The following is a 27,150-nucleotide window of genomic DNA, read 5'->3' as shown; positions in this document are numbered from 1 at the left end:
GTTCACATCTGTGACTTTTGAGTGATAAATGCTTCAAGGGGTCTTCCCCATGCTGATGCCATGTCATTTGAGCACTCTTCTGAGACTTTTGTGACATTTTTAGGGTTTCTCCATGCTGCCGGGGGGTCATTTCACAAAAATACTCGGGTCTCCCATAGGATAACATTGGGCTCGGTGCTCGGGCCGAGTACACGAGTATCTTGGGAGGCTCGGCCCGAGCTTCGAGCACCCGAGCTTTTTAGTACTCGCTCATCACTAGTGCTGCATTCATCTTTCCTTCAAATTTGACCAAGTTTCCTGTGCCTTTGTAGCTCACACATCCCCACATCATCAGTGATCCACCTCCGTGCTTTACAATAGAAATGGTGTTCCTTTCATCATATGCCTCGTTGACTCGTCTCCAAATGTAATGTTTATGGTTGTGGCAAAAAAGTTCGATTTTGGTCTCATTACTCCAAGTTACCTTGTTCCATAAGTTTGGAGGCTTGTCTCTGGGCTGTTTGGCGTATTGTAGGCAAGATACTTTGTGGCATTTGTGCAGTAATGGCTTTTTTCTGGTGACTCGACCATGCAGCCCATTTTTCTTCAAGTGCCTCCTTATTGTGCATCTTGAAGCAGCCGCGCCGCTAGTTTTCAGTGAGTCCTGTACTTCAGCTGATGTTATTTATGGCTGTTTCTTTGCACCCTGAACAATTTTCATGGTCGTTGGGGCTGAAATTTTTGTTGGTCTACCTGATCATGGTTTGGTTATTACAGAGACCCTGATTTTCCATTTGTTAATCACAGTTTGAGCACTGCTGATAGGCATTATCAATTCCTTGGATATCTTTTTGTATCCCTTTCCTGTTTTATACAGTTCAACTATCTTTTCCCAAAGATCTGTTGACAATTATTTTGCTTTCCCCATGACTCACAATCCAGAAACATCAGTGGCTGGATAAAAGATGCAAGAATCTGTCTGGATCCCAGAAATTTACTCAGCTTTTATGCACACACACTGATTACAAGCAAACAGGTCATTGGTGAGGATGTCACCTTTATCAGCCATTCACACCCATGTGTGTCATCTTCTGTGCATGTTATCAGGCCACAATCACCAGGGTATGTGAACTTTTCATCAGGGACATTTGGATGTATTTAGTTGTCATTATGATTTAAAAAGGGAAAACAGTAGTGACAATAAATGGCTTCTCCCGACCACAAACCATGAGTGGGGAAAAAAGATTGTGTTATCATTCATATTCTCTGAAAAAAAGCCAAGAAAGCAAAAAATCTGTAAACTTTTGACAACTGTATATAGTATCCTACTGTGGACACGGCTCGTTAATATATGATGGACCTTCAGATTTCACCTCTGGACCTGATAATACACTATAGAAATAGATGTGTGTCCATGGTCTGGCAGGGACCTGCGCAGCCTGATGAAGGATATCTCACAGCCCAGCGGATATTATTTCTATAAATAACGTAATGATATATTCTGTCTTCACGTTGCGCAGGGAACATGCTGTTACTTCTGGATGATTCATCAGTAAGAACCTGCCCGTCCACTTACTGTTACTGTCATGTAGCAGACGCCGCCTTTCAACACATGGAAAACATTGTCCTACATCCTATTCTGATTACAAGCACAATTGCTGCCAGTTAAGGCGTTCCTATTCTCTCAATTAAAACCTCTAGAAAACTATTGTCTTGCTGCTCTCATCAACTACATCTTGGTAAAACTACTTTTGCTGCACCTGTCAGTCTAATATGTTCTAAGAACTGTCGCAATTCTCATCTTTTTCTTGACATCCATTTATTTGAGTGAACAATTCCTCTTCATCAGCATAATGCCAGCACTATATGTGCTGGACCTTCCTTCCCTCTGACATCCCACTACGCATGTTTGCTACATAATAGATTGAGGCAAAAGCCCGCCTCTGTTATACCTATATGCAGTTTGAAAGACACAAGGCAAAAGCAGAAAGACAAAGATCCGGCCCCACTGCCTTTAGATAGACTATGATTCAGCTTCCCTTCCTTTTTTTACTTCCTGTAGAGAAACAAAGCCCAGCCCCCACTTCCTGTATATAGACAAGAACCCTCCACCACTTCCTGTGTATAGACAAGAACCCTCCCCCACTTCCGGTATATAGACAAGAACCCTCCCCCACTTCCTGTATATAGACAAGAACCCTCCCCCACTTCCTGTATATAGACAAGAACCCTCCCACACTTCCGGTATATAGACAAGAACCCTCCCTCACTTCCTGTGTATAGACAAGAGCCCACCACCCACTTCATGTGCATAGAAAAGAGCTTGTCCCAGCTTCCTGTGTATAGACAAAGCCCACCCACTTCCGGTATATAGATAAGAGCCTGCCTTCACTTCCTATATACAAACAAGAGTCTATCCCCCTACCTGTGTATAGACAGGAACCTGCCCCAATTCTGTGTACAGACAAGAGCCCGCCCTCACTTCCCATTTACAGACAAGAGCCCATCCCCACTTCTGTATACAGAAAAGAGCCTGCCTCCACTTTCTGTATACAGAAGAGCCCATCTCCACTTCCCATCTCCACTTCCTGTATACAGAAAAGAGTCCCCCCCACTTCCTGTATACAAACAAGAGCCCACCACTTCCTGTATACAGACAAGAGCCCACCCCACTTTCTGTATACAGACAAAAGCCAACCCCCAATTCCTGTGTATAGACAAGAGTCCACCCCCACTTCCTGTATACAAACAAGAGCCCGCACCCACTTTCTATATATAGACAAGAGCTTGCCCCACTTTTTCTATACAGATAAGAGCCCACCCCCACTTCCTGTATACAGACAATAGCCCACCCACACTTCATGTGTATAGACAAGAGCCCTCCCCCACTTCCTGTATACAAACAAGAGCCGGCACCACTTTCTGTATATAGACAAGAGCCCGCCCCACTTCCTGTATATAGACAAAAGCCCACCCTCACTTCCTGTGTATAGACAATTACTCACCCCCACTTCCTGTGTATAGACAAGAGCCTGCTCCCACTTCCTGTATATAGACAAGAGCCCACCCCACTTCCTGTATACAGATAAGAGCCCGCCTCCCCTTACTGTATACCGACAAGAGCCCACCCCCACTTCCTGTATACAGACAAGACGCCATCCCCAGTTCCTGTATACAGGCAAGAGCTCATCCCCACTTCCTGTATACAGACAAAAACCTGCCCCATGTCATGTAAAACCCTCGAAGGGTCCTCACCCCCCTCCTCTCTGCCATCAGCCACAGATCGTCATGACGATTATCTGATCGGCCTGAAAGCTTAGGTATTTATGACTTTGGGTGATGGTAGAACAACAACCAAAAAGATACAGAGAAAGACAATCCTTTGTTCTATTGGAGGGAAAAAACTTCCAAAACAGTTTTAAGCGCTCCGTTAATGCTAGAAAAATTAAAAGCATATTTCCAGAATCCCTGTGGAGTGCTGAACCTGGCGCACCATTTTGCTTGACGGGGAAATCACCGGTATCACGACAAATTAGTATTGGGCAGTAAAATCGTGCTAGACGCGTTGTGTTTGGTGTCTATGTAAATGTAAAATCGAGATACAAAATATGACGCTAATATCTTTCACCTGTGTGGCCCAGGGGCAAAGATATGTGAAAATCTAGAATTAAGAAACTTTGTGACAAACCCAGCACAGCCCACAAGAGACTGTAAAATGATGTCACAGAGAAGGGGGGTTACCTAAGGCATAAGAGAGACTAGCTCTTTTCTGGGGGGGTCAGTCAGTTGGAGGGCATCAGAAAGGGTGATGCTGGCTGTCTATAACATCTTCTTCTCTTGGAGTCCCTCCCTCCGTAAATTCAGACGTCACTTCTATGGCACGAGCTTAGTAAGTTTCATGTTTATACCTTTTATTTGTATGTAACTGTCTATACCGTAATTTGTATTGTTCCCTTTTGTAAATTCTTGTATATTTTTTAAACACTGCCTATTTTCAGATTAAATATATAAAATTTAATAGTTTCTTTCCTCATGGTTTATATACGAATCCAAAAACCTGAAGGGCCTTATGCTATCTGAAACTGGTCCCCAGCTATCCCGAAAAGCTGGGGGGGTGGCAGCGTAATTGTTATTGCATAGAATTATTGGAGTGCTATCATTAAGGGTACCGAGGTATATATATATTCCATTAGCGGGAATCGGTGATATATACATTTACCCTTGCTGTGAGACCTCCAATATTTTGGCATTATCAGCTCAGCAGCCTCATTTTATGCATTGTCCTGCAGTACCAAAAGTGGCCTGCAGACAAGGGGGGCGCTAGAGAGTAGTCGTGTTTGTGACAAACCAGCGAACAGCTGCGGGATTTCTGAGTGACTCCCTCGGCTGTTCATGACACCCCACTTCCTGTGTATAGACAAGAGCCTACCCCCATTTCCTGTATACAGTATACAAACAAAAGCCCGCCCCCACTTCCTGTATACAGACAAGAGCCTGCCCCACTTCCTGTATACAGACAAGAGTCTGCCCCACTTCCTGTATACAAACAAGAGCCTGCCCCACTTCCTGTATATATACAAGAGTCCATCCCCACTTCCTGTATACAGGGAAGAACTGACCCCCACTTTCTTTGTAAAGACAAGAGCTCCCCCCCACTTCCTATATATAGACTAGAGCCTACCCCACTTCCTGTATACAAAGAGCTCGCCCCCACTTCCTGTATACAGATAAGAGTCCGCCCCCACTTCCTGTATATTCAAGAGCCTGCCCCCACTTTGTGTATACAGATAAGAGCCCGCTCCTACTTCCTGTATACAGACAAGAACTCGCCCCCACTTCCTATATATAAACAAGAGCCTGTCCCCACTTCCTGTATACAGATAAGAACCCACCCTCACTTCCTGTATAGAGACAAGAGCCTGCCCCAACTTCCTGTATACAGATGAGCCCGCCTCCACTTCCTGTATACAGACGAGCCTGCCTCCACTTCCTGTATACAGATGAGCCCGCCACCACTTCCTGTATACAGATATGAGCCAGACCCCACTTCTTGGTCTTTCTTAGGCAGACATAGTAGGTCCATAACACTTCCATGTACAGGGTAACAGTGTCCCTGATTTGTCCATATCAATGTCTGTTGATAGTTTATTCATTTTTTAAAATTGTATTATTTCTGTCTTTTTTTTCCCAGGATGTCGTCCGAAGAGAAAACGGATAAGGAAGGACTCATTGAGTTCTACTCCTCATTTCGGGAAATGTTTGAGTTCTTCTGCAACAATACAACCATTCATGGCGCCATCCGGCTGGTATGTTCCCGAAACAACCGCATGAAAACTGCTTTTTGGCTCGTCTTGTTCCTTTGCTCCTTTGGTCTCATGTACTGGCAATTTGGACTTCTTTTCGGACAATATTTCAGCTACCCAGTGAGCATCTCCATAAACGTCAATTCAGACAAGTTGCTTTTTCCGGCCGTGACCGTGTGCACCCTGAACCCCTACAGGTAAGGAAAGAGGGCACCACTTTGCTCAACTTCTCATCAAAACAGGCAGCTGACCAGCATTTTATTACTTTTAGGCACATTTATGGCATGACATTTTTTGGTTTTGTGTCGTTAAATGTCACAAAATTGCCAATATTGCCAAAGAATCGCCAATAAGACCCATACACCGCCACCAACACAAAAACTATTACTATACACTGAGCAGCACCTACGGCCAGCACCTATGAATGTGATTGATATATCACTTGCTTGATAAGTATATGCAACTAATATTATATGTTTTTCACAGATATCAGGCCATCCAGGATGACCTGGACAAACTGGATAGAGACACTCATGAGACTCTATTGAACCTCTATGGTTATAACGGAACTGGGATCCAAGGAAGAGTCCCCACCGGTAGGAGAAGACGTGAAGCTGAAGCACCGCTCCCGTACCCTCTGGAGAAAATACCGATTACAGACAGTCATCATAGGCACATCCGAAGTGTGACCACGAATGAGAGTGATCAGATGGAAGTCAAAAGACAAGACTGGAACTTCGGTTTTAAACTGGTAAGATTATACAGAGTGAAATCTGAAGACGTTCCTCTTACCTCCTTCTTGGCCTCCACTCCACATTGTCTTTGACTCACTCTAGTCCGATATAGGACAACCCCGTTAAGAGTGGTTTACACTTTATGATTAGTAATTGATCTGCATGTGCAATATTTAACACTGACCTCCATCTTTAACTCTCTATTAGTCCGGGGCTCACATTTCTACATCGTTTGCTTTCCATCTGTTTGTCCTATCTCTATCTGTGGGCTGGACAGTGACAACCAAAGGGCCAATTGCTGGGTTGCCAACTTGACTTTTTATTTTTTCTGGACTGCTTATCAAAAAAATGGAACAATCACTAAAACAATGTTAGCTGCTCCTTTTAAGGCAGTAGTATATTAGCACGATACTCAAGAATTTTCCTTTTAAGGCAGGAATGCAATGCTGTTGAAATGTGTTTTGGGGGTTAAAGTTCATTTTCTTAGCCAATATTGACTTTGCAAGTAATTGCTGTTAAGCTGATCACTCTTTATGACATTCTGGAGTATATGCAAATTGCCATTAGAAAAACTTAAGCAGTAGACTTTGTAAAAATTAATATTTGTAGCATTCTCAAAACTTTTGGCCATGACTGTAGAGTGCAAAATCTAGAGTAACTAATCTAAAGTGTGTATTCTAGAATTCCCAATTTAGAGTGCCTAATCTTAGATGCCTAATCTATAGGAGTTCCTGATCTAACGTTTTTGATTAAAAAAAAATATTCCTTGATTCTAGAATAACCAATAAAAAGTATCAGATTTAGAGTACCTAATCTAAAGTGTCTGCTTTAAACCTCCGGGTCTGGCCTGTCTTTCATCAGGTGCGGTGTAGAACAAGACTGCCGAATTTGGAGCATCTGACCCAATCTAATCTATTGTTAGATCTTGTGTATTGTAATGCATCTGATCTATAGAGCTCCCAATCTGGAGTATCTAATCTAAATCTAATTTAAATTCCTTGCTCTGAAGTATCTTATCTAAAGTTCTATACACAGTAATCTGTACGATCCCCCAAAACTTCCTAAAATGACTGCAGCCAGTCATTAAATCAAGCCAGTATTTGGGATTGCAGGTTGCAACTGATATTTCACCACATTTAGATGGCAAGCAAAATTTAGAAGATCAAGCCAAAGTTTTTGAGGGTTTGAGAAACTTTTTTTTCCCCCATTCATTTACTAGAGATAATTTTCCCTACAGTGTAACGAAACAGGAGGAGACTGTTTCTTCAAGACGTACAGCTCGGGCGTGGACGCCATCCAAGAATGGTATCGTTTTCAATACATTAATATCCTGGCCAGAGTGCCCAAGGAAGGAGACATCAAAGAGGAACAGCTGGAGAACTTCATGTTTGCCTGCAGATTTAATGAGGAGCACTGCCTGAATGACAGGTAAGCGGCAGAGAAATGGAAGCAAGGACAAAGAAGAATTACAATATTATCAATGTGTAAGGAGTAGTGATGAGTGAGCACTAAAGTGCTTGAGTGCTCGTTACTCGAATCAGGTGGATCCAACGCTTGGAACCGCTCAATTTAAGAACCAAGTATAATGGAAACGTAAGCATTTTTCCAGCAGACCCTTCCACGATGGATGGGGGAAGGCAGGAAAATCGCTAATATGGCTGGAAACAGTGCTCAAATGTAACTGGAACAGCACAGAGCAGAAACCTGGACGCAACTCTGACTCCTAGGTTGCTGCTGGGAACTTAAAAATTAAATAATTTTTTTAAAAACAACGTAGGATCCCCCTATTTTTTATAACTAGCCAAGGCAAAGCAGACAGCTTTGGGCTAGTATTTGGCCCCTCCCAACCTAAAAATAGCAGCCCATAGCCACCCCAGAATTGGTGTATCACACTAGATGTGCCAATTTTGGCGCTTTATCCCGCTTTTCCCAATTGCCCTGGTGCGGTGTCAATTGGGGTAATAATTTTGGGGTTGATGTCATCTGTAAATTGACAGCTGGCATCAAGCCCAGGGGTTAGTAATAGAGAGGCGTCTATCAGACAGCCCCATTACTAACCCAGTAAGTGTAAACTTAAAATAAACACACACAGGAAAAAATTGTTTATTTGACTAAAGATTCCCTCACACTCCCTCAATTTATTTAAAAAAAACACACAACAAAACATGAAGTTCCGATTTAATCTATCGGACTGTATAGTGGTCCCACGACATCCCCCGAATCCGTGCTCTAAGCTATGGAGTCTCGTTCAGAGAACAAGGCTCCATAGGTCACTCCAGATCAGCGCCAAACCCGGAATTTCTCACACGCAGTGACATATCTAAGTTACTGACATCTCCGCGCATGAGAAACTCCGGGTCTGGTGCTGACCAGGAGTGACCTATGGAGCCTTGTTCTCTGAACGAGGCTCCATATGTTGGAATACGGCTTCAAGGGATGTCGTGGTGGGACCACACATATGGTGAGTCTCTCCTGAAACCGATGTTGCATAATTCTGGTTATAATAACTTGTAATAATTTATATTTGCTGGGGATTTTTTTTTTGTTTTTCATTTTAGGGGAAATGTTCTTTTATTTGCAGAAATGCAAAATAGATTATTCAGCGTGTTGCTACATGTAATATCAGCTGAGTCACTGCTAATCCACTGCATAATAAACAGTATACGACGCTTCAAAAAATATGTTTTGATTTTTTTCTTACCACCAGGAATTTTTCACACTTTCACCATGCAATCTACGGAAACTGCTACACATTCAACCACAATCGTTCTGAAAGTGAAACATGGAACTCCTCTATGCCGGGGATGAAAAATGGTTTGTCAATATTCAATGTAAAGCAAGATGAATATTCCCCTATATACTAGAATATAACTACTATAATACTGCTCCTATGTACATGAATATAACTACTATAATACTGCCCCCTATGTACAAGAATATAACTGCTATAATACTGCCCCTATGTACAAGAATATAACTACTATAATACTGCTCCTATGTACAAGAATATAACTACTATAATACTGCTCCTATGTACAGGAATATAACTACTATAATACTGCTCCTATGTACAGGAATATAACTACTATAATACTGCCCCTATGTACAAGAATATAACTACTATAATACTCCCCCTATGTACAAGAATATAACTATTATATACTGCTCCTATGTACAAGAATATAACTACTATAATACTGCCCCTATATACAAGAATATAACTACTATAATACTGCTCCTATGTACAAGAATATAACTACTATAATACTGCTCCTATGTACAAGAATATAACTACTATAATACTGCTCCTATGTACAAGAATATAACTACTATAATACTGCTCCTATGTACAGGAATATAACTACTATAATACTGCCCCTATGTACAAGAATATAACTACTATAATACTCCCCCTATGTACAAGAATATAACTATTATATACTGCTCCTATGTACAAGAATATAACTACTATAATACTGCCCCCTATATACAAGAATATAACTACTATAATACTGCCCCTATGTACGAGAATATAACTACTATAATACTGCCCTTATGTACAAGAACATAACTACTATAATACTGCCACTATGTACAAGAATATAACTACTATAATACTGCCCCCTATGTACAAGAATATAGCTACTATAATACTGCCCCTATGTACGAGAATATAACTACTATAATACTGCCCTTATGTACAAGAATATAACTACTATAATACTGCCCTTATGTACAAGAATATAACTACTATAATACTGCCCCTATGTACAAGAATATAACTACTATAATACTGCTCCTATGTACAAGAATATATCTACTATAATACTGCCCCTATGTACAAGAATATAACTACTATAATACTGCTCCTATATACAGGAATATAACTACTATAATACTGCCCCTATGTACAAGAATATAACTACTATAATACTGCTCCTATATACAAGAATATAACTACTATAATACTGCTCCTATGTACAAGAATATAACTACTATAATACTGCTCCTATATACAGGAATATAACTACTATAATACTGCCCCTATGTACAAGAATATAACTACTATAATACTGCCCCCTATGTACAAGAATATAACTACTATAATACTGCCCCTATGTACAAGAATAATACTGCCCTCTATGTAGAAAAAATATCAGTAATACTAATCTAATAGGTAAAATGTGCGCAGTAAAAACTGCCTAAAAAAAATAGATATGTAAGGTGTACAGTAATTGTTTGTAGCATTTAAGAAAGTGTTTTTCATTGTCTTTCAGGATTAACCCTTGTCCTGCGCACAGAGCAGCATGATTATATTCCATTGCTGTCATCGGTGGCTGGAGCACGTGTCCTGGTCCACGGCCACAAGGAACCACCCTTCATGGATGATGCTGGGTTTAACATCCAGCCAGGTGTGGAGACCTCTATTGGTATGAAAAAAGTAGGTGGAATGCAAAAAAAAAAAAAAAAACAAAAAACCAAAACACACATATAAAAATAAATAAATGGCATATAATGTAACTTTGCTATGGAAAACCTGATCAAGCAATGAAAGACAGGCAAAGAGGAACGTTTTATTCTGAAAGCCCCATGTTAGCACCACTAAGAAACCCAAACTGTGGCTGAGCTTCCCAGCAGATCATTAGTTGCACAATACACTGCACTACTACAGTATTACACCGTAATGCCAGGAAATCAAGCGACTGTAATATCAAGCTCCCTGAGGGGTTCAATAAAAAGGTAAAAAAAAAAATGGAAAATATATTAACATTTTTATATATATATATATATATATATATATATACATACATAGATATTTATATATATATATATATATATATATATATATATATATATATATATATATAAAACTCTCACCCCCAAAATTTATGTAACAGATTAACCAGCCACATTTTCATCAAGAGAGGGGACATGTAAAAAAAAATAAAAATAGTAATAATAAAATCCCAAAATATGTATTCCACATAGTGAAGGTTGAAATAGAAAACAGATCAAAAGCCAGAATTCTTTTTGTCAGTAACCACAGAAAAAAAATGCAAAAAAGTGTTCTAAGTATCGTAACAAAAAAAGGTAAAAAGAAAATGTAAAAATATATATATTTTTTTTAATGTTTTTTTAAATATATCCCTCACCCCCCCAAAAAAATAAAAATGTTTGCCGCATCACCTTTTCAGCAAACGCAGGGAAATAAAAAAAAGTATTAATAAAATAAAAAAATATTTTTTCCGCATAGTAAATGCTGAATTGGAAAAAAAAAAAGTCAGAATTCTTTTTTTTATTCAATTCTTACAATTTGCAAAAAAATGCAATAAAAAGATTTCAATTTGTAAAAAAAAAAAAAAAAAAAAAGGTAAAGGCAAGATGTAAAAATATTTTTTTACAAATATAACCCCCCCAAAGGTATGGAAAGGTTTAAGTCACAGATTTTTCAACAAGTGCAGGGAAATGTAAATAATTCTAAATAGTAATAAAAGTAAAATAGAAAAATATTTATTCCACATAGTAAAAGTTGAAATGGAAAAAAAATAAAAAAGCCAGATTTCTCTTTTTCCTTTTCAGTTCCCACATTTTGCCAAAAAATGCAATAAAAATATTTCAAAACATTGTAAAAAAAAAAAAAAGATAAAGAGTAAATGTAAAGATGTTAAAAAAGTAAAACTTAAAAAAAATAAATAAATATATATATATATACACATATAGAAAATGTATACATATATGTCTAAATTAAGTATACAGTGTGTGTGTATATATATAATTATATTATATTGTATATATATAATTTGCTATTTTTTCCCATTTTTATATATTTTTATATATATTTTACTTTTATATATATATATATATATATATATATATATATATATATATATATATATATATATATATATATATCTACGTGTGTGTGTGTGTGTGTGTGGATATATATATATATATACAGTGCCTACAAGTAGTATTCAACCCCCTGCAGATTTAGCAGGTTTGATAAGATGCAAATAAGTTAGAGCCTGCAAACTTCAAACAAGAGCAGGATTTATTAACAGATGCATAAATCTTACAAACCAACAAGTTATGTTGCTCAGTTAAATTTTAATAAATTTTCAACATAAAAGTGTGGGTCAATTATTATTCAACCCCTAGGTTTAATATTTTGTGGAATAACCCTTGTTTGCAATTACAGCTAATAATCGTCTTTTATAAGAGCTGATCAGGCCGGCACAGGTCTCTGGAGTTATATTGGCCCACTCCTCCATGCAGAACTTCTCCAAGTTATCTAGGTTCTTTGGGTGTCTCATGTGGACTTTAATCTTGAGCTCCTTCCACAAGTTTTCAATTGGGTTAAGGTCAGGAGACTGACTAGGCCACTGCAACACCTTGAATTTTTCCCTCTTGAACCAGGCCTTGGTTTTCTTGGCTGTGTGCTTTGGGTCGTTGTCTTGTTGGAAGATGAAATGACGACCCATCTTAAGATCCTTGATGGAGGAGCGGAGGTTCTTGGCCAAAATCTCCAGGTAGGCCGTGCTATCCATCTTCCCATGGATGCGGACCAGATGGCCAGGCCCCTTGGCTGAGAAACAGCCCCACAGCATGATGCTGCCACCACTATGCTTGACTGTAGGGATGGTATTCTTGGTGTCGTATGCAGTGCCATCCAGTCTCCAAACGTCATGTGTGCGGTTGGCACCAAAGATCTCGATCTTTGTCTCATCAGACCAGAGAACCTTGAACCAGTCTGTCTCAGAGTCCTCCAAGTGATCATGAGCAAACTGTAGACGAGCCTTGACATGACGCTTTGAAAGTAAAGGTACCTTACGGGCTCGTCTGGAACGGAGACCATTGCGGTGGAGTACGTTACTTAAAGTATTGACTGAAACCAATGTCCCCACTGCCATGAGATCTTCCCGGAGCTCCTTCCTTGTTGTCCTTGGGTTAGCCTTGACTCTTCGGACAAGCCTGGCCTCGGCACGGGTGGAAACTTTCAAAGGCTGTCCAGGCCGTGGAAGGCTAACAGTAGTTCCATAAGCCTTCCACTTCCGGATGATGCTCCCAACAGTGGAGACAGGTAGGCCCAACTCCTTGGAAAGGGTTTTGTACCCCTTGCCAGCCTTGTGACCCTCCACGATCTTGTCTCTGATGGCCTTGGAATGCTCCTTTGTCTTTCCCATGTTGACCAAGTATGAGTGCTGTTCACAAGTTTGGGGAGGGTCTTAATTAGTCAGAAAAGGCTGGAAAAAGATAATTAATCCAAACATGTGAAGCTCATTGGTCTTTGTGCCTGAAATACTTCTTAATACTTTAGGGGAACCAAACAGAATTCTTGTGGTTTGAGGGGTTGAATAATAAATGACCCTCTGAATAAACTTTTCACAATTTAAAAAAAAAATAAAAAAAGAAATAACATTCTTTTTTGCTGCAGTGCATTTCACAATTCCAGGCTGATCTACAGTCCAAATATCACAATGCCAAGTTAATTCCGAATGTGTAAACCTGCTAAATCTGCAGGGGTTGAATACTCCTTGTAGGCACTGTATATATATATATATATATATATATATATATATATATATATATTTATACATTTATATAATACTAGCTGTAGTACCCGGGCGTTGCCCGGGATAGTAACTGTCTCTGTCTCTCTCCCAGTCTCTGTCTGTCTCTGTCTGTGTGTCTGTCTCTGTCTGTCTGTGTGTCTGTCTCTATACATGTGTGTCTCTGTCTCTATCTATGTCTGTGTTTATCTCTCTGTCCGTCTCTGTATCAGTCTCTGTCTCTCTCTATCTCTGTGTCTGTCTCTCTCTCTGTATCTGTCTGTCTCTCTCTAGCTCTAAGTCTGTCTGTCTGTCTCTTTCCCAGTCTGTCTCTTTCCAGGTCTGTCTCTTTCCAGGTCTGTCTCTTTCCAGGTCTGTCTTTCCCCGTCTGTCTCTTTTCCCGTCTGCCTCTTTCCCAGTCTTTTTCCTTGTCTCTGTCTCTTTCCTTGTTTTTGACTCTTTCCCTGTCTGTCTCTTTCCCTGTCTCTGTCTCTTTCCCTGTCTCTGTCTCTTTCCCTGTCTCTGTCTCTTTCCCCATCTGTCTCTTTCCCAGTCTTTTTCCTTGTCTCTGTCTCTTTCCTTGTTTTTGACTCTTTCCCTGTCTGTCTCTTTCCGTGTCTGTTTCTTTCCCTGTCTCTGCCTCTTTCCCTGTCTCTGTCTCTTTCCCTGTCTCTGTCTCTTTCCCTGTCTCTGTCTCTTTCCCAGTCTGTCTCTTTTCCAGTCTGTCTCTTTCCAGGTCTGTCTCTTTCCAGGTCTGTCTTTCCCCGTCTGTCTCTTTCCCCGTCTGTCTCTTTCCCCGTCTCTTTCCCTGTCTCTGTCTCTTTCCCTGTCTCTGTCTCTTTCCCTGTCTGTCTGTCTCTGTCTGTCTCTTTCCCTGTCTGCCTCTTACTCTGTATGTGCTTATGTCTGTCTGTCTCATTCTGTCTCTCTCTGTTTCTCCACCGACATCTTATTACCTCACACATAAGCTTCTTATACTATGAATGTCTTTCGTTCCTATAGCAACCACTCACAGCTGCTATTAATAACCTATAGCTTGTAGCTCAATTGAATTTAATAGAGGCAGGTTTGTTGGAGAGTAACTGTAAAGCGCGGGGTTACATTTTCTCGTCAAAACATAGTCTATGACGTTCCCTGAGTCACATGGAGTGTCTGTATGTATATATATATATATATATATATATATATTTATATTTACTAGCTGTAGTACCCGGCGTTGGCCGGGATAGTAACTGTCTCTCTGTCTCTCTCCCAGTCTCGGTCTGTGTGTCTCTATCTGTCTGTTTCTCTGTCTCTTTCCTTCTCTGTCTGTCTCTGTCTATCTGTGTCTGTCTCTATCTGTGTGTCTGTCTGTTTCTCTCTTTTCCCGTCTGTCTCTTTGCCCGTCTGTCTTTTTGCCCGTCTGTCTTTTTGCCCCTCTGTCTCTTTGCCCCTCTGTCTCTTTGCCCCTCTGTCTGTTTCCCCGGCTGTCTGTTTCCCCATCTGTCTCTTTGCCCGGTCTGTCTCTTTGCCCGGTCTGTCCCTTTCTAGGTCTGTCTCTTTCTAGGTCTGTGTCTTTGTCCGGCTGTCTCTTGCTAGGTCTGTCTCTTTGCCCAGTCTGTCTCTTTGCCTGTTCTCTTTGCCCTGTCTGTCTCTTTGCTCGGCTGTCTCTTTGCCCGGCTGTCTCTTTGCCTGTCTGTCTCTTTGCCGGGTCTGTCTCTTTGCCCGGGCTGTCTCTTTGCCCGGGGTGTCTTTTTCTAGGTCTGTCTCTTTCTAGGTCTGTGTCTTTGTCTGGCTGTCTCTTGCTAGGTCTGTCTCTTTGCCCGGTCTGTCTCTTTGCCTGGTCTCTTTGCCCTGTCTGTCTCTTTGCTCGGCTGTCTCTTTGCCCGGCTGTCTCTTTCCCCGTCTGTCTCCTTCCAGGGCTGTCTCTTTGCCCGGCTGTCTCTTTCCCCCATTTGTCTCTTTGCCCTGTTTGTCTCTTTCCCCTGTCTGTCTCTTTGCCCGGTCTGTCTCTTTCCAGGTCTGTCTCTTTCCAGGTCTGTCCCTTTGTTGGGCTGTCTCTTTGCCCGGCTGTCTCTATGCCCGGCTGTCTCTTTCCAGGGCTGTCTCTTTCCAGGTCTCTCTTTGGCCGTCTATCTCTGTCTCTTTCCAGGGCTGCCTCTTACTGTGTCTGTCTGTCTGTCTGTCTGTCTCTTTCTGTATCTCTCTGTCCATCTCACCACCGACATCTTATTACCTCACACATAAGCTTCTTATACTAACAGTTAATTTTGTTCCTATAGCAACCACTGACAGTTGCTATTTATAGCCTGCAGCTCCCACCTCTATTCAGTTTAATAGAGGCAGGATTTTTGGAGAGTAAGTGTAAAGCGCGGGGTTAAATTTTCTCTCCCAAACATATCCTATGACATTCCCTGAGTCACATGGGGTGTCTGTGCAAAATTTCGTGATTGTAAATGCGTCGGTGGACTCAGCTTTATATATTAGATATGTGCAGTATGTATACATTTTATATATGTATATATATATATATATATATATATATATACATATATATATATATAGTACTGACCAAAAGTTTGGACACACCTTCTCATCTCTAGAACAACTGTTAAGAGGAGACTTTCTGCAGCAGCCTTCATGGTAAAATAGCTGCTAGGAAACCACTGCTAAGGACAGGCAACAAGCAGAAGAGACTTGTTTGGGCTAAAGAACACAAGGAATGGACATTAGACCAGTGGAAATCTGTGCTTTGGTCTGATGAGTCCAAATTTGAGATCTTTGGATCCAACCACCGTGTCTTTGTAGAAAAGGTGAACGGATGGACTCTACATGCCTGGTTCCCACCGTGAAGCATGGAGGAGGAGGTGTGATGGTGTGGGGGTGCTTTGCTGGGGACACTGTTGGGGATTTATTCAAAATCGAAGGCATACTGAACCAGCATGGCTACCACAGCATCTTGCAGCGGCATGCTATTCCATCCGGTTTGCGTTTAGTTGGACCATCATTTATTTTTCAACAGGACAATGACTCCAAACACACCTCCAGGCTGTGTAAGGGCTTTTTGACTAAGAAGGGGAGTGATGGGGGGCTACGCCAGATGACCTGGCCTCCACAGTCACCAGACCTGAACCCAATTGAGATGGTTTGGGGTGAGCTGGACCGCAGAGTGAAGGCAAAAGGGCCAACAAGTGCTAAGCATCTCTGGGAACTCCTTCAAGACTGTTGGAAAACCATTTCCGGTGACTTCCTCTTGAAGCTCATCAAGAGAATACCAAGAGTGTGCAAAGCAGTAATCAAAGCAAAAGGTGGCTACTCTGAAGAACCTAGACTATAAGACATATTTTCAGTTGTTTCACACTTTTTTATTAAGTATTTCATTCCACATGTGATAATTCATAGTTTTGATGCCTTCAATGTGAATCTACAATTTTCAGAGTCCTGAAAATAAAGAAAACTCTTTGAATGAGAAGGTGTGTCCAAACTTTTGGTCTGTACTGTATGTGCAGCCATGTGTGTTAGTGATGGCCACCAATCAGCGTGGCACAGACACATGCCCAGGTGGAGCTGGATGGAGATAAGCGGGGAGGTGAATGAGGCTGTTGCCGGCTTCCCAATATTATAAATATATATAAAAATATAAAAATAATGTGTGTTTGTGTATGTATGATGTGTATCTGTGCATGTCAGTGTATATGACTGTGTATAGATTTATGTCTATTTATATGTGTTTTTGTGAATTTCTCTTTAAATATGTATGTATCTGTGCATGTCTATGTGTGGATGGGGCCCTCTTTCGCCCACCTGGAGTCGGCCCTGGGTGCAGGTCTGACACCCAGCACCCCCAAGATCTCTGCTCCGGCCACAGTCATATGTAAGCAGTGTATAGAGCAGTAAGTCATCAATATAGTTCCGGACAACCCCTTTAAATGTATATTCTCATCACAGGAAAGAGTGAACCGACTCGGAGGAGACTACAGTGACTGCTCAGAAGACGGCAAAGATGTTGCTGTGCATAATTTATACAACAGTGACTACACTCAGCAGGTAATACACAACGGGAAACCATGTACAGTTCAACAAAATTCATGATCCATGAGGTCTATAAATGTAGTCATGTAACCACCTCCAACAGCCCAACTGACGAGCATTACCGGGAACCAGCTGAGAGCACCGATCAATGCAGATGAATCCCTTAGATGCTGCATCTCTAACAGCAGTAGCATCTTAGCGGTTTGACACGGATGGAGGTTCCGTCTATTAGCCCTTCAGCCCCTGGGATACAATATGGCAGGTGTGGAGTGGATCCATCCCAAATACCTTCTCAAAAATTCTTGTTAAAACTCTACTTATTTATTTTGATAGGAAATAGATAGTTGTCATTGTGGGATAACCCCTTTAAGGAAAATGTGACATGCCCATACCTGGTGGCTCATGGTCTGCCCGGCCACAGAGGAGCAGTATAAGCTGTGTGCATGTAATGAATCTGCAGCGTATATAATTGGGCACTTTCCCATGTTCCTCTTTTTAGCTTTACATTCACTTTTCAGGATTTCCACGATGTTGCTAAACTTCTGCATTCACAGTGTATATTCCACGTGTGCACATTCCCATCTACATGCAAAGTAATTCCCCACATAGCAGCCGTGGATGTGGATCAGTGGCGTAACTAGAGTCCAATGGGTCCGCTACAAAATTTGGACCTGGGCCCCTATCTCACATGTTGGTCAGATGTATGGGCCCTTGTTGCCATCTAAATCCTATAAAGACGTGTGTTGCCTCCCCCAATTCATTATGTAGTAATGTCTCCCATCCTGTACTAATATCCTTCATCCCGGGCCCCTTCCTGGCATATATGTCCCCCTTCCTGGGCCTCTTCCTGTTACATATGTCCCCCATTCTGGGCCCCTTCCTGGTATATATGTCCCCCATTCTGGGCCTCTTTCTGCTATATGTATATATATATATATATATATATATATATATATATATATATATATGTATATATATATATATATATATATATACACACACACATCCCATTCTGTGCCTCTTTCTGGTGTATATATCCCCTATTCTGGGCCTCTTTCTGGTGTTTATATCCCCCATTCTGGGCCTCTTACTGGTACATATATCCCTCGTTCTGGGCCTCGTCCTACTATATATGTCCCCAATTCTGGGCCCCTCTCTGCTATATATGTCCCTCATTCTGGGCCCCTTCCTGGAATATATGTATATATGGGGGCCAGCATACAAATTGCTTTGTATAATCAGCAATGCTTGCTGGGAAATCTAGCTATTTAAACAGAAGGGTGTGTGTCTATAGAGCAGCTGCAGTGAGATCTGCCAGCAGAAAACTGACATTACTATTTCAGAAACGAAAGAAACAAAACAACATTTAAATGCATAGTCCCCAATAGAGATGAGAGGCTCCACACATTATAGCTGTGATTAATCTCCAAAAACAGGGAGACGACCGTGACAGATTGTCTATAAAATGAAGGTAGTACCAGGCTCAAAGCTGTAATGGATGGTGAGATATGGAGCTTGAAAGTCAAAAGTGCAAAACATTGTTACCCTTTTGCTTGTTGGTGTAAACGTATATACGGCATATAGATACTGTGTTTCCCTAAAAATAAAACACTGTTGTATTATTTTTTTTGCCCTGAAAAATGAATGTGCTAGGGCTTATTTTCAAGATAGGGCATATTTTTGGGGAAACATGGGTTCTGGGTAAGTTTACCCCCAAAAGAAGGCAGACATTCCCCGGGAACATCTGCATTGCTCCCATGTCCTCGATGCGTTCCACAGTATGGTATCACCATGTATGTTATGTTACTGTGAACGGAAGTGTGTGAGAGCAGAGGGATCCTGGACCTGGTGTGTGTGTGTGTGTGTGTGTGTGTGCGTGCGTGCGTGCGTGCGTGCGTGCGTGTGTATGTTTTAGCCGCTCGGACACTTCATTAATGAACCGTGACTAGGGCTTATTTTCAGGGTAGGGCTTATATTTAAAGCCTCCACCAAAAAGGCTGAACATTCCTGTTAGGGTTTATTTTCAGGAAACCACGATATATATGCATACACACGTGATCAAAATTGTTGGTACCCCTTGTTTAATGAAAGAAAATGGTCACAGAAATAACTTGAATCTGACAAAAGTGATAATAAATAAAAAATAAATGAAAATGAAAAAAGGAAAGTCAGACATTGCTGCTTTTCTTCTTCCACAGAAGTTTTAAAAAAAATAAAAAACTCTTGAAACCGGCCTGGACAGAAATGATAGCTCCCTCCTCCTCCTGTTCTTCCTCCTCCTCCTCCTCCTCCTCCTCCTCCTTCTCCCCCTCCTCCTCATCTTTCTCCTCCACCTCCTCCTCCTTCTCCTCCTGCTCCTCTTCCTCCACCTCCTGCTCCTTTTTCTCCTCCTCCTCCTCCACTTTCTGCTCCTTTTCCTACCTTCTCCTCTTTCTGCTCCTCTTCCTACCTTCTCCTCCTCCACTTTCTGCTCCTCTTCCTACTCCTCCACCTCCTCCTCCTCCTCCTCCACTTTCTGCTCCTCTTCCTACTCCTCCACCTCCTCCTCCTCCTCCTCAACTTAATATCTTATTGCCCAACCTTTTGAGGCAATCACTGCAATCACACTATTGCTCTAACTGTCAATGAGACTTCTGCTCCTCTCAACAGGTATTTTGGCCATTCCTCAAGAGCAAGCTTCTCCAGTTGTCTCGTGTTTGAAGGTTGCCTTCTCCAGACGGCATGTTTCAGCTCTTTCCAAAGATGCTCAATAGGATTTAGGTCAGGGTTCATAGAAGCCACTTCAGAATAGTCCAATGTTTTCCTCTTAGCCATTCTTGGGTGTTTTAGCTGTGTGTTTTAAGTCATTATCCTGTTGCAAGACCCATGACCTGTGACTGAGACCAAGCTTTTTGACACTGGGCAGCACATTTCTCTCTAGAATCCCTTTATAGTCTTGAGATTTTATTGTACCCTGCACAGATTCAAGACCCCGTGTGCCAGATGCACTAAAGCAGCCCCAGAACATAACCAAGCTTCCTCCATGTTTTACAGTAGGGACAGTGTTCTTTTCTTGATATGCTTCATTTTTCCGGCTGTGAACATAGAGCTGATGTGCCTTTCCAAAAAGTTCAATTTTTGTCTCATCTGTCCATAGGACATTCTGCCAGAAGCTTTGTGGCTTGTCAACATGTAGTTTGGCAAATTCCAGTCTGTTTTTTTATGAGTTTTTTTCAACAATGGTGTCCTCCTTGGTCGTCTCCCATGAAGTCCACTTTGGCTCAAACAATGACGGATGGTGCGATATGACACTGATGTTCCTTGAGCTTGAAAGTTCACCTTTAATTTCTGTAGAAGCTTTTCTGGGCTCTTTTTTTTACTTTTCGTATTATCCTTTTTTTTATTTGTCATCAATTTTCCTCCTACGGTCATGTCCAGGGAGGTTCCCTACAGTCCTATTGATCTTAAATTTCTGAATATGTGCAACTGTAGTCACAGGAACATCAAGCTGCTTGGAGATGGTCTTATAACCTTTACCTTTAACATGCTTGTTTCTGATATTCTTTCTAATCTTCTGAGACAACTCTTTCCTTTGCTTCCTCTGGTCCATGTTGAGTGTGGTACACACCATGTCACCAAACAGCACAGTGAGTATCTGTAGCCCTATATACAGGCCACTTACTGATTACAAGCTTGCAGACACCTGTGATGCTAATTAGTGGACACACCTTGATTTAACATGTCCCTTTTGTCACATTATTTTCAGGGGTGCCATCATTTCTGTCCAGGTCTGTTTCATGAGTTTTATTTTTTAAAGAATTCTGTGAAAGCAGAAAAGCAGCAATGTCTGACTTTGATTTGTTCATTTTCATAGATTTTTTTATTCATTATTACTTTTGTCAGATTCCAGTTATTTCTGTGACCATTGTGGGCTTTTCTTTCATTAAGCAAGGGAACGAGGGGTGTTATGATTCAGTGACCGAGGAAGATCAGAAAAAGGAAAAAAATGCAGAAACCCAAAAAGTAACCAGAGTGGCTGGAACCTTAACGGACTGGAAACCTAATACTGACACACAACTAGAAGTAGCCGTGGGATGAGCCTACGATGACCTAATCGCCACGACACAGCCGGAGAACTAGATATTCTTACAGAGAGAAATATAAGGAAAGCTAATCTGCCTCGGAGCAATCCCCAAAGATATAGATAGACCCCCCACATGTAAAGACTACGGTGATATAGGAAAACACAATACATAGCTAGAAAACAGATTCAGCAAAGATGAGGCCCAAACTATCTGTATAGGAAAAGATAGGAAAGAGCACTGTCTGCAGCCATAAAAACACTAGTAAATACCAGCACGCCTGATATAGAAAAGCCCTGAGCCCACACAGGCTCTCCCCCACTATATCAGTACTCTGGTGTTACTGGGATCCAAAAAACAGTAATATGGATGAGGGACTGAATTTAATACCAAGCATGACAAAACACAATACATAGCAGAACATGGAGCTAGGTATACAGACACTCCCAGCAGGGAATGATCCAACTTCACCAAGAACTCCACACAGGCAAAATCAGGAATCAAGCATTAGTATCAAAACAGAAAAAAACTACAAGAAAGTGGAAATAATAAGTAGAGGTACAAAGACCAACTTATCTGAGAGGAGTTCAGGTAGAGAGAAGGGCTGGTTTAAGAATGTCCTTAGCACACAGGAGATACATTGAGCATCGGCCAGGAATAGGAAAAACTACTCAGTTATATAGGTCCAATCTGAATGACCTGATTGCCAGTCCTCCACAGGTGTCTGGCTCCCATTCAACAAGTCAACTGCACCACCAGCACTGACCTCAAGAGGGAGCCCCAAACTGGAAAATGTATTCACAACAGAGGGGTACCAACAATTTTGACCACGTGTGTATATATACACACGTGGACGACGTGGAGAAGGGTCTTTCAATTCTTTTTGCACAATTCTGAGATATATATGTATATATGTATACGTTATGTCGTACTTACTAATCAAAAGAGGCGCCAGGGATGCCGGTGGGTAGGGGGAGGTTCGCAGATCTCAGGAGCTTGGTTCTGTAACTTTTTTGCTCAACTCTAAAAGATATCTAAGATAGTTTTTTTGCTTTCATTGTCACCTCCTGCTGGATCAGGATCTGTAGAAACATCCGATACTGTGGACTACTATAGGCAATGCAGTCTTTACACTCCCTGCGATAATTTATAATTATAGATGACGACATCCTCCATGATGCAATGCAGCACAGAGCGCCGGCACCAGCAAGTTACCAAGAGCAGAATTATTGTTATTTGACCTTTTTGGTGACATTCACTCCAGAATTGATAACAACCCCTTTCCCCTCTTGCCCCTTCCTCGCTCTAGGTCTGTGTACGCTCCTGCTTTCAGGCCATCATGGTGCAGCGCTGCGGTTGTGCTTACGCCTTTTATCCTCTTCCTGAAGGAGCGGAGTTCTGCGACTACGAAAAGCACCCAAGCTGGGGTAAGATGATACCAGCAGCGGGATATTAATTACACAGGGGGATTGCAAAAATGCTTCTAGCTTCCAATTTATAATTTCATGAACCGTTTTCAAATTCTTGAGGTTTAAAAAAAAATCCTACAGTGAGACAAACTGGAGACGGAGTATTAAAGGGAGTCCATCAACACAAAATGACTGCTCAACCATGCGCTCGATGGTACATCCTTGGTAACATAGATCGATGCACCTTCCACCTACTTGTTTCCATCTATCACCTTTCCCCTCAGACTCTTTTAAAGCCAGAGCTGTCAATCAAAAATGAGGATGGCGAAGATATTTGGAGAAGGTGCACTTGTTTGCTCGGGAACACCAATGATTCACCAAGTGACTGTGCTTGGTGTGACCAGTCACGTTGTGTTGATAGATTCACTATAAGAAGTTAAGTGGTGTTCATCATGACAAAATCAAGACAATTTTGCAATTAGATGACCTTGGTGGATCTAGCATGAAAGGGATGAAAAATTAACATATGTTTAGTAAAGGAGGCGTGAAGGGTCTGAAAAGAGAGATAAGCACTGGGTATTTAAGGCACGCTCCCACTAGGGAAGATGCCTGTTCAACACCATTAGGTTAGTTAGTTGAGTTCTGTCTAGTTAATTGTCAGGTCACCCTGTCCCGTCTTGTCCCGTCCCATCCTGTTCCTGACTGTACCTGGTCTCGTCCTGTCCTGTGTCTGATCCCAGCCCGTCCTGTCTGCTGGCACCTGGTTCCAGTCCTGTCCTGTCCTGCCCATACCTGGCTATGTATGTGTCCTGCCTCTGTTGGCACCTGGGTCCATTCCTGTCCTACATGTACCTGCTGCCTGTCCACCCTGCTTTGTTGGTACTGTAGCACTCCTGAGGTACAAGGTGCCACAAATGTAACGTGGAACCCAAACCCCGGAATATCTGTGCCAGTCAACACACTAGCACCTTCAGGCCACACACACAACCCCAATTCCAAACTGGGAGACTGCCTAGCAACAGGTTAAAGGGATGGGCACTGACTTGATAGTCGCCACCCAATCTGTAGGGAGAGAGCCAGTAAGGGGAGGCACCAGTGGTCAGTTGGGACATTGGCGGGAGGAAGTGGTGTAGAGTGATAAAGGAAGTGAAGGAGAGAGGCGTTGAGAGTAGTAGTCGGAGGAGTGAAAGAGTGAAGTAAAGAAAGAAAGATTGCAGAAAGACCTGCAGTAACAACGGAAAGCTGTAACAGGAATGAGTTACTGTGGCGTAAGGAACCAGGACTCCAGGGACCGTGGGTTACCTGTGGAAGTGGAATACTCCAGGAACCGCGGGGCGCCTGTGGAAGTCTGGAACCAAGGCTCACAGGACTCAGCACAAGGTGGGGTGCAGACCTTAGGACAGCGGGACACTTTATGGTCAACTGTTAAAGCTGCTGTGAAGCCCCTCACCTGCAGGTCGCCTCAGGGTCTTCACGTGCTGGGAATCTTCCGGCAACAGGTATGTCAGGTTAACTTCAATAGGAATCGTGACGTCACTCTCGGTAATTGCGGTCAGGGGGTGACCGCCACTGCAGTTTAGAGATTGTCTGGGGCTGATGGTAAATGCAGTCTGGTGTTATAGCCTCCCGAGAGTGAGGCCGGCCCCAGGGGCTCACGTCTAAGTGTGTAGTACCACAGGTCGCAGAAGAACTCACACACAGGCAGCAATGTCTTTCAGGGTTTTTACTCACTTTCTGATAGTAGAGTGAGGCAACCCGGGCAATGCTATGATGAACCAGGTGGAACCAGGTATCCTTCAGGCTGTTACAGGGGTGACTGCTGAGTCGCCTTCCTAGCACCTTTGTTTCGGACCACCCCTGACTTGAAGTATATCGTGGGATGCGTCCAGGGAAGTCGCTACTGCCTTTCTCCCCTTTCTGACCCATTTGCTGACAGCGTGGACCAAGGATAAGATGCTCCTCCTTATGGGCCCCCTCGTTGCTGTTGATGCTGCGGGTTCTGTGTTGGTTGGCGTGGAATCTGTAGTCCCACCGCCTGCAGGATTTAGCAGACCACTAAGTAGATGTCTGGCTCTAGGGACCTGTACCCCGTGTGTGCATTCATTACCAGGAGTCCCCATACTCGACTCCTTACTTCTCTCTTTCTTTGGGTGTCTTTCAGTCTGACTTGGTGGTAATGTTCTCCCCCGACAGCAGCCACTGCACGTGCAGGGTCCGACAGTGTTCCGCTCTTCAGCCCTACATTTCAGGCACGGCTGCTCCATTCCTTCTCCTCTAAATGCCACTGCACAACTCTCTTCCAGCATCACTACAGCACCACACTAACTGAGATGCGAGGGCTACGCCCCCTTCCTGGGTCTGCCCAGGGGTTCCCTCTAATGTGTGTGTATGTCCTGGTCAAAGGGTGCCTGTGTGTTCACACCTTACTCAGCCATCAGGATTACCTGTTTGTACTGACCCAGCATGGGTGCAGTGCTCAGTGGTGCCTGACCAGGTCAGGGGCGCCACACTGCCAGGTGAGGGGATTTCCAGGGTCCATCGCCAACCAAAGAGTCTGAAGCATCATCAGCAAAGAGAGGACAGGGGATTGACCCCCTTAAATAGTCCAGGCTGCCTGCAATAGGACCCAGACAGAAAAGGAGGGGTTCCCAAGTAGCCCCAGGCCACGGGAGCCCAATACAAACGAGAGTGTATAGAGGACAGCTACCCCAGGTCACAACTGGCACAGAGAACAAGGGGAGCGGGAACACCTGGATCCGGCACCAGTGGGTCCAAACACCGAAACCAAGTAAAACAAGGAAAGTTAAAACTACAATACCGGTGTGGACCGTTTCCTTATCGCCTCCGTACACTTACACAGACGGTTCCCCACTACAATCCCCATTATCCACTGCTGGGGCCTAGCCCTGCTTGCAGAGGGCCCAAAACACCTAAGCTGCATTACTCCACCAGCCCCAGCAGGACCCTGCAGCAGTGGCTCCTATAACCTGGCCGCACACCGCACGTGGCGTAGTTGACAAACTCTTTATTTTTCCCTTTTATTTTATTTTTATCCCTTTGTATTCGGACCACCCTCCAGGGTCACGGAACCGGGCATTGGCCGCAATCACGACTGTCCCCATCACTGCGCACCAAACGCCCTGGACGGAGTACCTTACAGCCCTGGGGCATCACAGTACTAGTGACTGATTGTCTGGCCTGGCCGTGCCATTTGCCTTTCTAGTGACTTTGCCTGTTCATCCTGCCTGTGTTGTCTGCCTTGAGCCACCCTGGTGGTTCCTATCTGCATCTGAGACTCAGTCCTGTCTGCTCCTGTGTCTGCCTCTGTCCTAGGGGTCAGCTGCCACAGTACCGGTCCTCTACCCCACGTACGTAAGTGTAGGCCTGGGATCTCCCTGTGGTCCACTGGGTCCACTTTCGCTCGCCGCTTTACCATCCCCGACGGCGAGCATTACACAACCCCTTTATTGAGTTATATTAATATTGATGAGACAACCCCTTTGTTGAGCCTTTTTAACACGTAGCCCTTTCAAGTCACCCTTGTGCACTCAATGTACTAAACAAAATTGCACAAACCCCTTCAAGACCACCCTTGTGCACTCAAAGTACTAAATAAAACAACACAAAAGTCTTTGAAGAGGTTTTCCCAAGAACAAAGCTGATTTTAATTAATAGGTCTTAGATGTGTTTAAAAATAATGTTCCTGTGCTGAGATAATCTTATATATGTGACCCTGCTGTGTACTGTGTAATGGCCGTGTCTGACCGTACAGGGACATGGTCTGATCATACCACATCTACTAGGCTGGGGAGGACGGCCATTACACAGCACACAGCAGAGACACATATATAAGATTATCTCAGCACAGGAACATTATTTTTAAACACATCCAATTGTGGAAATTATTATTATTCCAAGATCTATTGATTAAAATTAAATTTGTTTGTGAGGGAAAACCCCTTTAAGACCTTCCATGTGTACTCAAAGTACTAAATAGAAAAAGAGGTATGTGTTAGGGCCAGGTGGACGGGCGGACCCAGGAGGTGGATCCACTGGGCCGAACACCTTACTGAAGGCAAGGGGTCCGGTAGCCGGAGCACTAC

At 42.7% G+C, this 27,150-nt stretch overlaps 1 protein-coding gene across 1 annotated transcript in view; it reads left to right on the top strand.

Moving 5' to 3' along the window:
- The window catches only part of SCNN1A (sodium channel epithelial 1 subunit alpha), a 108,710-nt gene that overhangs the window by 26,339 nt on the left and 55,221 nt on the right, over positions 1–27,150 (top strand). The window contains exons 2-8 of the mRNA XM_075348339.1: positions 5,171–5,479; positions 5,769–6,033; positions 7,254–7,444; positions 8,724–8,830; positions 10,294–10,457; positions 17,494–17,592; positions 22,948–23,065. Of these exons, the coding sequence (XP_075204454.1) occupies positions 5,172–5,479; positions 5,769–6,033; positions 7,254–7,444; positions 8,724–8,830; positions 10,294–10,457; positions 17,494–17,592; positions 22,948–23,065 (1,252 nt within the window). The 5' untranslated portion in view covers position 5,171. The remainder of the gene's footprint in view (positions 1–5,170; positions 5,480–5,768; positions 6,034–7,253; positions 7,445–8,723; positions 8,831–10,293; positions 10,458–17,493; positions 17,593–22,947; positions 23,066–27,150) is intronic.

The sequence above is a fragment of the Anomaloglossus baeobatrachus genome, chromosome 5, assembly GCF_048569485.1.
Source record: "Anomaloglossus baeobatrachus isolate aAnoBae1 chromosome 5, aAnoBae1.hap1, whole genome shotgun sequence".
In the NCBI taxonomy this organism is placed as follows: domain Eukaryota; kingdom Metazoa; phylum Chordata; class Amphibia; order Anura; family Aromobatidae; genus Anomaloglossus; species Anomaloglossus baeobatrachus.
Note: the sequence above shows the minus strand (reverse complement) of the source record. Positions and strands in the feature narration are given on the sequence as shown.